This window comes from Aquarana catesbeiana, linkage group LG10 (genome assembly GCF_042186555.1).
Source record: "Aquarana catesbeiana isolate 2022-GZ linkage group LG10, ASM4218655v1, whole genome shotgun sequence".
NCBI lineage: Eukaryota > Metazoa > Chordata > Amphibia > Anura > Ranidae > Aquarana > Aquarana catesbeiana.
Window position 1 is genome coordinate 240,613,512 of NC_133333.1, and position 12,983 is coordinate 240,626,494.

At 43.2% G+C, this 12,983-nt stretch overlaps 1 protein-coding gene across 1 annotated transcript in view; it reads left to right on the plus strand.

Annotated features, from left to right (window-relative positions):
- The window catches only part of SCN3B (sodium voltage-gated channel beta subunit 3), a 50,135-nt gene that overhangs the window by 26,637 nt on the left and 10,515 nt on the right, over positions 1-12,983 (plus strand). The window contains exon 4 of the mRNA XM_073603517.1: positions 6,443-6,581. Within this exon, the coding sequence (XP_073459618.1) occupies positions 6,443-6,581 (139 nt within the window). The remainder of the gene's footprint in view (positions 1-6,442; positions 6,582-12,983) is intronic.

The following is a 12,983-nucleotide window of genomic DNA, read 5'->3' on the forward strand; positions in this document are numbered from 1 at the left end:
TAAATATGTGAAAAGTGTGGGGTACATTTGAATTCAGCCCCCCTGAGTCAATACTTTGTAGAACCTCCTTTCTCTGCAATTACAGCTGCAAGTCTTTTTGGGGATGTCTCTACCAGCTTTGCACATCTAGAGAGTGACAATTTTTGCCCATTCTTCTTTGCAAAATAGCTCAAGTTCTGTCAGATTGGATGGAGAGTGTCTGTGAACAGCAATTTTCAAGTCTTGCCACAGATTCTCAATTGGATTTAGGTCTGAACTTTGACTGAGCCATTCTAACACATGAATATGCTTTGATGCCATTGTAGCTCTGGCTGTATGTTTAGGGTCGTTGTCCTGCTGGAAGGTGAGCCCACAACATGATGCTGACACCACCATGTTTCATGGTGGGGATGATGTGTTCAGGGTGATGTGCAGTGTTAGTTTTCCTCCACACACAGCGTTTTGATTTTAGGCCAAAAAGTAAAATTTTGATCTCATCTGACCAGAGCACCTTCTTCCACATGTTTGCTGTGTCCCCCGCATGGCTTCTCACAAACTGCAAACGGGACTTCTTATGGCTTTCTTTCAACAATGTCTTTCTTCTTGCCACTCTTCCATAAAGGCCAGATTTGTGGAGAGCACAACTAATAGTTGTCCTGTGGACAGATTCTCCCACCTGAGCTGTGGATCTCTGCAGCTCCTCCAGAGTTACCATGGGCCTCTTGGCTGCTTCTCTGATGAATGCTCTCCTTGCCCGGCCTGTCCGTTTAGGTGGACGGCCATGTCTTGGTAGGTTTGCAGCTGTGCCATACTCTTTCCATTTTCGGATGATGGATTGAACAGTGCTTTGTGAGATGTTCAGAACTTGGGATTTTTTTTTATAACCTAACCCTGCTTTAAACTTCTCCACAACTTTATCCCTGACCTGTCTGGTGTATTTCTTGGCCTTCATGATGCTGTTTGTTCATGAAGGTTCTCTAACAAACCTCTGAGGGCTGCACAGAACTTATTTATACTGAGATTAAATTACACACAGGTGGACTCCATTTTTTTAATTAGGTGACTTCTAAAGACAATTGGTTCCACTAGATTTTAGTTAGGGGTAGCAGAGTAAAGGGGGTTGAATACAAATGCCCCCACACTTTTCACATATTTATTTGTAAAAAATGTTGAACCATTTATCATTTTCCTTCCACTTCACAATTATGTGCCACTTTGTGTTGGCCTATCACATAAAATCCCAATAAAATACATTTACATTTTTGGCTGTAACATTACAAAATGTGGAAAATTTCAAGGGGTATGAATAATTTTTCAAGGCACTGTATATATTTCTCATACTATTGACATCATGAAAATTAAAGCCAGCACATTTATACAGGAGAAGTTATCGTTAAATTTTCTTCCTAATTTGACAGCTGCAGTGTGATGTACCTGCAAAGTGACAAAAACACAGTTTTGCTAAGCAAAATCAAAGCAATCACAAAGTCAATGCTGCAGTTCATTATGGGATGTACGAATTGATTGGAGGAGCCTGTCATTAGGGGTAACTGTAATTTCTGCCATTACCTCAAAGGAGGGAGCAGAACTTCTGACACAATGATCTATTTCTGTCATAATGGTGGTTTCCTGCTGTTGGCAGCAGCTGCACATGCTGAATAGTCAGGTTTGTAAGAAGAGTAGGTGGCAGTAAATTCAATTATGACATCGCAGAAAGCTTATCTTCACTAACCTAACCATGGAAACAAAGTCATTCAGCAAGAAATCATGCTGAGGCTTATGTGGGGACAAGACCAACAATGAAACCAATTGTCTCTGCATTCTTGCATGCAACAATTTATCTTTAAGTAGAACCTGCTTATGCCGTTCATACTGCAGCTAGTTACATCTCACCTGCATTACTGTATATGATAAAAATAATTTAGCAACAAAAATTAAAGGAAAGTAAAGTGTGCGAGCTACATTCTAGCATTCATGCCAGGCCACTGCTGCAGGTTTGAAATACAAAAACCAATTTGCTCTACTATCTACAAGAGGTAAAATAGTATTAAACCCTAATTTTTATCTTAAAGCGGAGCTCCACTCCGCTTCTTCGGGGGGGGGGGGCACTGTGCCATCAATTACCGCCACTGTGCCATCAAGCGCAGCTGCCACTGTGCCCATCAATTGTCACCACTGTACCATCAAATGCAGCCACTGTGCCATATCAAATGCTCCCACTGTTCCCTCAAATTCTGCCACTGTGCCATCAAATGCTGCCACTGTGCCCCATCAAATAAAGCTACTGTGCCCATCTTATGCAGCCTCACTGTGTCCCATCATGTGCAGCCTCACCGTGTCCCATCATATGCAGCCTCACTGTGCCCCATCAAATGCAGCCTCACTTACCTTACAGGCAGCTCTGCTCGGGCCGTGCGTTCCACGGAGCTGCCAACGTCACTTCCGGCTTCCCTCTGGAACAGGTAAACGGGAAGTAACCTCTTAACTTGAATAACAAAGGTCCTGCTCGTAGTAATACTACAAGTGGAAACTGCTCGGCGCTTTGGATTGCTCCGTAAAGCAGGTCAAAAGCCTGCAAATGAAGCAGGCTTCATTTTACGTGGCACTTCCTATAGTGCACTGTGTCCGGTGCCCAAATACAGTGCACTTAACCACTTTCCGACCGGCGCACGTCGATGTACGTCGGCAGAATGGCACGGCTGGGCAAATGGGCGTACCTGTGGGTCCCATTTGAATTCCCCGCCGTGCCATTGCATGCGTGCCGCCAGCGGGGTGCACGCCGGCCGGGAGCTCCGTGAGTCGGGTCGTGGGTCCCGCGGACTCGATCGCCGCAGGGATACCCGCGATCGCCTCACGGAGAGGACGAACGGGGAGATGCTGATGTAAAAGCATCTCCCCGTTCTGCCTAGTGACAGTCTCACTGATCTCTGCTCCCTGTCATCGGGAGCAGAGATCAGTGATGTGCCACAGCTAGCCCATCCCCCACTACAGTTAGAAATCACTCCCTAGTTCTGACTTAACCCCTCCCCGCCCCCTAGTGGTTAACCCCTTCACTGCAAGTGTCATTTACACAGGAATCAGTGCATTTTTATAGCACTGATTGCTGTATAAATGACAATGGTCCCAAAAATGTGTCTGCCATAATGTCGCAGTCTAGTAAAAAAAAAAAAGGACATCAACTTTGTTTGGGAGCCACGTCGCACGACCGCGCAATTGTCAGTTAAAGCGACGCAGTGCTGAATCGCAAAAAGTGCTCTGGTCAGGAAGGGGGTAAATTCTTCCGGGGCTGAAGCGGTTAAGGAACATTTTTTTCTACTTTTTTTTTTTTTTTAAAAGGGGCCTTTTTAAAAAAAAAAAATTGTTTTATTTTTAATTTTTCTTTTTGTGACTGCTGGGTGGGGGTGGCGCCCGTGTGCCCCCTATGGAGGGGCTGCCACTGAAGTGACCCTGTTATATAAAGAACCCAACATAGGCATACAAGTACTTCCACTGCACTTGATCACGTATACAGTATCTCACAAAAGTGAGTACACTCCTCACATTTTTGCATATATTTTATTATATCTTTTCATGTGACAACACTGAAGAAATTACACTTTGGTACATGTAAAGTAGTGAGTGTGCAGTTTGTATAACAGTGTAAATTTGCTGTCCCCTCAAAATAACTCAACACACAGCCATTAATGTCTAAACCGCTGGCAACAAAGTGAGTACACCCCTAAGTGAAAATGTCCTAATTGGGCCCAATTAGCCATTTTCCCTCCCCGGTGTCATGCGACTCCTTAGTGTTACAAGGCCTCAGGTGTGAATGGGGAGCAGATGTGTTAAATTTGGTGTTATCGCTCTCAGTCTCTCGTACTGGTCACTGGAAGTTCAACATGGCATGTCGTGGCAAATAATTCTCTGAGTATCTGAAAAAATGCTCTACATAAAGATGGCCTAGGCTATAGGAAGATTGCCAAGACCCTGAAACTGAGCTGCAGCATTGTGGCCAAGACCATACAGGGGTTTAACAGGACAGGTTCCCCTCAGAACAGGCCTCGCCATGGTCGACCAAAGAAGTTGAGTGAACATGCTCAGCATCATACCCAGAGGTTGTCTTTGGGAAATAGATGTATGAGCGCTGCCAGCATTGTTGCACAGGTTGAAGGGGTGGGGGGGTCAGCCTGTCAGTGCTCAGACCATACGCTGCACACTGCATCAAATTGGTCTGCATGGCTGTCATCCCAGAAGGAAGCCTCTTTTAAAGATGATGTACAAAAAAGCCTGCAGTTTGCTGAAGACAAGCAGACTAAAGACATGGATTACTGGAACTGTCCTGTGGTCTGGTGAGACCAAGATAAACTTATTTGGTTCAGATGGTGTCAAGCGAATGTGGCGGCAACCAGGTGAGAAGTACAAAGACAAGTGTGTCTTGCCTACAGTCAAGTATGGTGGTGGGAGTGTCATGGTCTGGGGCTGCATGAGTGCTGCCGGCACTGGGGAGCCTACAGTTCATTGAGGGAACCATGAATGCCAACATGTACTGTGATATACTGAAGCAGAGCATGATCCCCTCCCTTCAGAGACTGGGCCACAGGGCAGTATTCCGACATAACTACCCCAAACACACCTCCAAGACGACCACTGCCTTGCTAAAGAAGCTGAGGGTAAAGGTGATGGACTGGCCAAGCATGTCTCCAGACCTAAACCCTATTGAGCATCTGTGGGGCATCTTCAAACGAAAGGTGGAGGAGTGCAAGGTCTCCAACATCCACCAGATCTGTGATGTCGTCATGGAGGAGTGGAAGAGGACTCCAGTGGCAACCTGTGAAGCTCTGGTGAACTCCATGCCAAAGAGGGTTAAGGCAGTGCTGGAAAATAATGGTGGCCACACAAAATATTGACATTTTGGGCCCAATTTGGACATTTTTTAATAGGGGGTGTACTCACTTTTGTTGCCAGAGGTTTAGACATTAATGGCTGTGTGTTGAGTTATTTTGAGGGGACAGCAAATTTACACTGTTATACAAGCTGTACACTCACTACTTTACATTGTAGCAAAGTATCATTTCTTCAGTGTTGTCACATCAAAAAATGTGAGGGGTGTACTCACTTTTGTGAGATACTGTATATACCTGATCCACAATTTCTGGATAGGTTGCATGTGTCCACCACCTTGGTTGTGCTGTCATTCGCTTCAGCACAAGCCAATCAGTGGGTCCCGGCCAATGATTTATGGCTGGGACCTACTGATCGGCTGAGCAAATGACAGAAGAGAGCCCTGCATTGGTAAATGGAGAGCAGCGATGTGGCCGTTTTTTGTTGTTTTTTTTTCTTTCACACAAACCAATTTATATACGCTTATTGGGATTTATTTATTTTTTTAACCAAAGACACGTAGCAGAATACATTTTGGCCTAAATTTATGAAGAAATTTGATTTTTTTTTAATTTTATTGGCTATGTTTTATAGCAGAAAGTAAACATTTTTTTTTCAAAAACTTTTTCTTGTTTATAGAATAAAAATAAATAAATAAAAACGTGGCGATCAAATGCTATTAAAAAGAAAATATGTTCACAGTCTCTCTCTCACCCATATCCCCCTTTTCGCGAGAGAGGTAGGATTTAAGGCTGGAGGGGGAGTTAGCCTATTTAAGAGGGAAAGGGAAAGAGGAGGAAAATGTATAAATTGTTTTGTTTGTGTCTTGTTTGGTTAATAAGTAGAATAAAAGAGATATGGTAGAACATGGAAACTGTACCATGGAGAAGCAATAAGGCATATGTGTTGATACTTGTCAATGTGCTCCTAAATGGAGATGTTTGTTTTGATATTTTGTCTAAATAAAGATATTTAAAATAAAAAAAAAAAAAAAAAAATATTTTTGTGTGAAAAAAAATTATATAAATTTTGTTTGGGTACAGTGTTCCGTGATCGCACAATTACCAGTTAAAATAGCGCAATTCTGAATAGCAAAAAACGGTATGGTCATAAAGGGGGTCTGAAGTGGTTAACCATTAGTAAAACATAATTATTATTATTTTTTTTTTTTTTTTATTAGGCATTTTAAGAACATGAAAATATCTGAACGTCCATTGCCTGCTGAGGAGTGAACATTTCAACAAGCGCTTAAATGTGTTTAGCATTTTATTTTGAAATACCCTTTCATCCCCGACATGCTCTCCCTGCTCCTGTCCACACGTCTGCATACAGAATAATTCTATCACACTATCAGGGCACATTAAAAAAAAACAAACAAAAAAAAAAAAAACGTACTGGTAAAAATTACCGGTAATTGAGAAATTCAGCTACAAAAAAAAGTGACATCATTATTTACTTGTTAAGTCTTATTACATGTATAATGATAGGAGATGGAGCTTTTTGGGACATTCTATTTTGTTAGTTCTCAAAAAAAATTATTAAAGATTCAAAACCCAAAATAATTTTTTTTAATCTAAAACAGCCCATATTTCCTTTCACACAGCCAGTGAAGATTTTACCTCGGTCCTCTCGGAGATCATGATGTACATCCTTCTGGCCTTCCTCACATTGTGGCTTTTGGTAGAAATCGTTTACTGTTACAGAAAAATCTCTAAGGCTGAAGAAGTGACTCAGGAAAGTGTGTAAGTATGTTCAGTTTTCTTGGTTTAGGGCCTAAAGCAGAATTAAACCCACAAGCAAAAACATTTATCATTTTGCAGATTAAAAAAAAAGGAATTGGTAATCTTTATTTTTTTATTGATATTGATTTTGTTTAATTTAATTTGATTTAATTTATGTAAGTGGAAGTATATTATAGGGTGCCTCTTTCAGGGGTCGTCCCTACAATGATCTATGTACTATTGTATTAAATGTTTAATAATAAAAAAAAAATTACTTGATTAGCAATTCCTTTTTTTTTTTTTAATCAAGTAATTTTTTTTATTATTAAACATTTAATACAATAGTACATAGATCATTGTAGGGATGACCCCGAAAGAGGCACCCTATAATATACTTTCACTTACATAAATTAAATCACATTAAAGTAAACAAAATCAATAAAAAAAATAAAGATTACCAATTCCTTGATGTGATGGCTGCATTCATTTTCAGGCTCTCTTATTTTTATCTGCCAGCAGGTCTGTTGTTTTTCAACAGAACAAGCTGTCCTGCATATGTAACGGTTAGGGGTTGAGACAAACCATTTAACACTGACAGGGGTGCTTACAACGATCATCACTTTCTTTATGTAAAACATTTATCCCAAAAGGAACAGAGCTGTTGCTGTAACAGATCGGTGCTGCTCCAAACCCACAGTATCCACCTCTACAATTAAAGGGGTCATGTTTTTTCACCTTAATGCATCCTATGTATTAAAGTGAAAAAACACCTGGCAGTGAACGGCCCTCAGCCCCCTCGTCTTACTTACCTGAGCCCGTATTTCTGTTGGCGGAGACGCACTCTCCCTCTCTCCACGAGGTCCCAGCTCTTGATTGGATAGATTGATAGCAGCGCAGCCATTGGCTCCCGCTGCTGTCAATCGAATCCATTGATGCAAGCGCCGGGGGGGCGGGGCAGAGTCCGGCATTTGTGTCTAAGGACGCAAAAGCTGGACTCGGCAGTGCGCCTGCAAGGTAACCCCTCGGGAGATCGCTTCTCCGAGGGGGTTATATGATGTGGGGAGGAGCTGCGCCGGTGGACCCCAGAAGATGAGGTTTGGGCCACTCGGCCACAAAACGAGCTGCACAGTGGAGGTAAGTATGATATGTTTGTTATTTAACCACTTGCCGAGCAGCCGCCGTTATTTTACTGTGGCAGGTCGGTACGATCCCGCGAACCGTCGTAGCTATATGTCGGCTCGCGGGATCGGGATAGCTAGGAACCACAAACCGTCACTTCCTTTAGTCAGTCCCCTCCCCCTTCAGTTAGAATCACCTCCCAGGGAACACAATTAACCCCTTGAGCCTCCTAGTGTTAACCCCTTCACTACCAGTGACATTTTTACAGTAATCAATGCATTTTCATAGCACTGATCGCTCTAGCATTGTTAATCGTCCCAAAAATGTGTCAAAATTGTCTGATGTGTCCGCCATAATGTCGCAGTCACGATAAAAATCGCCATTACTAGTAAAAAAAAAATAATAAAAATGCTATAAATATATCCCCTATTTTGTAGATGCTATAACTTTTGCGCAAACCAATATACGCTTATTGCGATTTTTTTTACCAAAATTATGTAGGCGATTACATATCGGCCTAAAATTAGCTTTTTAAAAAAAAAAAAAAAAAAAAGAAGGGCATATTTATTATAGCAAAAAGTACAAAATATTGTGTTTTTTTCAAAATTGTTGCTCTTTTTTTGTTTAAAGCGCAAGAAATAAAAACCGCAGAGGCGATCAAATACCACCAAAAGAAAGGTCTATTTAAAAAGGACGTCAATTTGTTTGGGTGCAATGTCACACGACCGCGCAATTGTCAGTTAAAGCGACGCAGTGCCGAATTGCAAAAAATGGCCCGGTCATTCAGCAGCCAAATCTTCCGGGGCTGAAGTGGTTAAAAAAAAAAAAATTAACCCTTGTTTGTTTGCCGCCCCCCCCGCCAAACAAAAAACCACTAGCTGCCACCAGTTACTGGAGTATCCCAGTTACCCCACACCCACCCAAGTTCCAGTTTTACTCCTTTGCGCTGGCAGTAAGCAAATAGGATACCTCTCGCCGGGAGGGCCTTGACGCCAAAAAGGCTGCATATTTGTGTAGCAGAATGTAAACACAGCTGAGCTGAGAGAGTGTGCCCTGCAGGCTCCTGGCAGTTACCGGCGACTAACGGAAAACTTTCCGATCGTGTGACCGTCGTGACAGCCAATCATGGTGGTCACATGGTCATAAACCCCGCCCCCCGCCATCTGAAACCCATTAAAGGACCGGGAAGCACAGGCACCAAGGGGTTTGTAAAGCGTCGGAAAAAGGATACCCCTAGACTAAATATTGAGCCAGAAGAGTGACTGAGATTTTTGTGCTTGGCTGCAGAATCAGTATGCCTTTGATGTCGAGCGCTACACTTGTATGCTATATTGTTGCTTAAAAAGTGTTAATTGGAGTCTGGCTTCAATTTCTCAGTGTATCTAAATCTGCTAGTACATCTAACACTCCCCCCCACCCAGAATGACAATGCTTCTGTCCAAAGATGTGTCTGTGCTCCTTCATACAAAATGGGGGCACCCTAATACAGGTGGTGCGTTACTGGCCAGATCATCATATAAAAACAGAGGGGGGAAAAAAAAGAAAACTAATGCAGCCACCACATCTGATTGGTAAACTGCAGTACAGTGGAACCTTGGTTTACGAGTAACGCGGTTAACGAGCATTTTGACATACGAGCAACTTTTTTTTTTTTTTAAATCCTGACTTGGTTTGTGATTGTTGTCTCGCAAAATGAGCAGAATTCAGACAATGGGGTGTGCAGTAACGCATTTGGCCAGAGGTGCAGGGGCGCCGGTGATACTTGGAATAGTTCGGTGCCGTTCGGAAATACTCCGTTCCCGAGTGTTTCCGAGCCTTTGCGAGTTCAGCCGAGCTGTCCCCGAGTATTTCTTAGGCTCTCCGGCGCCCCCCCCCCCCACCTCTGCCCACATGCGGTATTGCATGCAATAGAAGTCAATGCGGAACGAATTATCTTTGTTTCCATAGACTTCTATGGGGAAACTCACTTTGATATGTGAGTGCTTTGGATTACAAGCATTCTCCTGGAACGGATTACGCTCGTAATCCAAGGTTCCACTGTATATACATTTTTTTGGGTTGGGGTTTAATATCGCTTTAAATGACTAATGTGAAGGATTGTATTATAGTTGCCAACTGAGAAAACTTTTGAAGATCAGTGCCGTAGTTGATATACAGCAGATCTGCATTACCCACAAAAATGACTATGATGTTGCTCCCCCTACTTACAGTAGGTGATTGTTGACCATCGGCAAGCAACTCCAAAATTATTATTTATGTAGTTTTCAGATTTTCCTTCAAATGGCAGCCATGGGACACAGAAAGGTTAAACTCAGGGAAATGTCCTGAGCTGGAGGAGTTCTGTTATAGGAAAATGGCATTAGATGTAAATACCCCTCACTCATCTCTGTAACTAGAAGATCACAGCTGTCAATGCCCAAGGACAGATCTAGGCTTCAGATTCCTTCATGGAAACTTTTTAACACTCATTTACGTTAAACATTAAAGGGGAACTAAACCCATTTAACAGTTTAAAAAAAAAACAGTTAGGCCCCTTTTACAGGGCGTTCCGTATGTCTGTTCTTCCTTCGTCCCATGATGGATGAAAAACAGACACCCGTGTATTTCTATGGGCAATCGGATGTTAGCGGATGATCATGTGTTGACATCCGCCTTCATTAGCTGCTTGCCAACCAGCCACCAGCGTTATACGGCGGCAGGTTGGCACTGCTGCAGGATTTTCCGTAGCTGTACAGCGACCGCTTTAAGAGCTATAGCGAGCGCGCTCTCACCATGTGACGCCGGAGTCGATACGCATGACCAGCGATCCGCGATCGCTCCTCGAAGAGGCAGAACGGGGATCTGGCAATGTAAACAGAGAAATCCCCGTTCTGTCAGGGAAGTAGAGAGGGATCTGCTTTTCCTAGTATTCAGGAACAGCGATCTCGCTCTACTCCCAGTCAGTCCCCTCCCCCCCACAGTTAGAAACACCCACCTAGGGAACACTTAACCCCTTCCCTGCCAGTGACATTCATACAGTAGTCAGTGGCTATTTTAGCTCCGATTGCTGGAGAAATGTCAATGGTCCCAAAAAAGTGTCAAAAGTGTCCGATCTGTCCGCCGTAATGTCGCAGTCCCACTAAAAATCACTGATCACCACCATTACTATTAAAAATAATAATAATAATAATAATAATAAAAATGCCATAAATCTATCCCCTATTTTGTAGACGCTATAACTTTTGCACAAACTAATCAATATACGCTTGTTGCGATTTTTATATACGCTTATTCCGGCCCCCAGTCCCCCCCATGTGAATGAGTATGGGGGGTATTATCCAACTCCAATGGGGAGTATTATCCAACAAAAAAAGAAAGTAGTGTAAAAAAAAAAAACAGTCCTTTATTAAGAAAATCTAAAACAAATAAAAAATGTCCCTTGGTGTAGCAGATCTATCAATCAATCACGATGCCGGCCGCTACCGCCGACCTGGGGAAAAAATGTCACACCCAATGAAGGCATCCGCCATCTGACAGTTCTTAAATAACCAAGGGGTGGGGCCACCCGATGATGTCTCGGGTGATCGCACCCCCTTGTGACCTCATCAGCTGGAGCAAGCTGGGTAAATGACATTACAAGGGGACAGGGGTCACCCGGTGACGTCATAAGGAGGCCCCGCCCCTTTGTTATTAAGGAGCTGTCAGACGGCGGGAGCCTTCGACAATCACGGTGGGCATTGTGATTGACGATTGATCTACACCAGAGGACATTTTATTTTTGTTTTTTTAATAAAGGACTTGTCAAAAACTGGTGTTGTGTTTTTATTTAATGTACTGTACATTTTTTTGGTGAATGAGTAGGGATACTATGTACCCCTACTTATTCACGTGGGATCTGGGGGCCCCCTTGTTAAAGGGGCCTTCCATATTCCAATAAGCCCCACGCGTGCAGACCCCTACAACCACCGGCCAAGGTTGTGGGGAAGAGGCTCTTGTCTCCATCAACATTGGGACAAAGTGCTTTGAGGGGGAAGGCACCCCCTTCATGATGAGTGTATGTGGTCTGGTATGGTTCAGGAGGGGGGAGGCAACTCGCTCGTCGCGTTGACCAGAGACTGGTATAGATTTTGGGGGGGACCCCACGCCATTTTTTAAAAAAAAGGCATGAAGTTTTCCTTAAAATCCCCACCAGGCCTGAATGACCTAGTATGGATGGGGTGGGGACCTTAGCAATATAAGGACTTACTTTGAACTATGAGTATATACACTTCAAGTATATACAATCAATGTTAACTATTTTTAGTCCTTATGCTGCTATTCCTAGTTAATAGATAAGAAGGTATATTATATTTACTTTTTTTCCCTGGTGTCTGGCCTACTGTATATACTCGAGTATAAGCCTATCCGAATATAAGCCGAGGCACCTAATTTTACCACAAAAAACTGGGAAAACGTATTGACTCGAGTATAAGCCTAGGGTGGGAAACAATACCCATCTGCAGCCTCACTGTGCCCACCTGTATCATCGGTGCCCATCTGCAGCCTCACTGTGCCCATCTGCAGCTTCATTGTGCCCATGGGTACCGTTGATTACGAACAGTTGGTGTTTCCCGCTGTGTCATGCAACTGCAGTCTTAACTGTTCGGCGGCCTTCTACTGTAAAAGCCCCGCCTCCTCCTCCTCCGTGATAGACAGAACACTGATTCAGTTTCCCAGCATTGTATTGGTGATCAGTGTTCCGTCTATCACGGGCAAGGAGGAGGCGGGGCTTTGTTACAGTGGACGGCCGCCGAACAATTAAGACTGCAAGACACAGCAGGAGACCCTCACTCGAGTATAAGCCGAGGGGACTTTTTCAGCATAAAAATTGTGCTGAAAAAGTCGGCTTATACACGAGTATATACAGCAAGTTAAAAAAGATGTCAGATCCTAAAATTCTTTGAGAGCATTTTTTTTGTTTATTCTGGGGGAGGAGGAGCTTTCTTAGCTAAGTACCCCCTCCCGCCTGAGCTATTGGCAAATGTATTCCAGGAAATTAATGCTACATGAATCATCTGTCCTTACTCTAGATAGCTGCTTCTAGAATGTTAGGAGGGGGGGTTTAAGAGTGATTTTTCAACAAAATAAAGCATAGAGACATGGATGGGTGGGTGAATTTGTTTTGAATATTAAAAATGAATTAAATAGCGTTTTAGGTTTGCGGTGCTCAGATAAAGTTTAGTTTCGCTTTAAGAGATGTTAGGATTGCTTTATTTAAAGGGGAGTGTCACCCACAAGGGGAAGTTCCGCCCTTAAGGGCCCCCCCCCCCTCCGCTTTAGCAAATG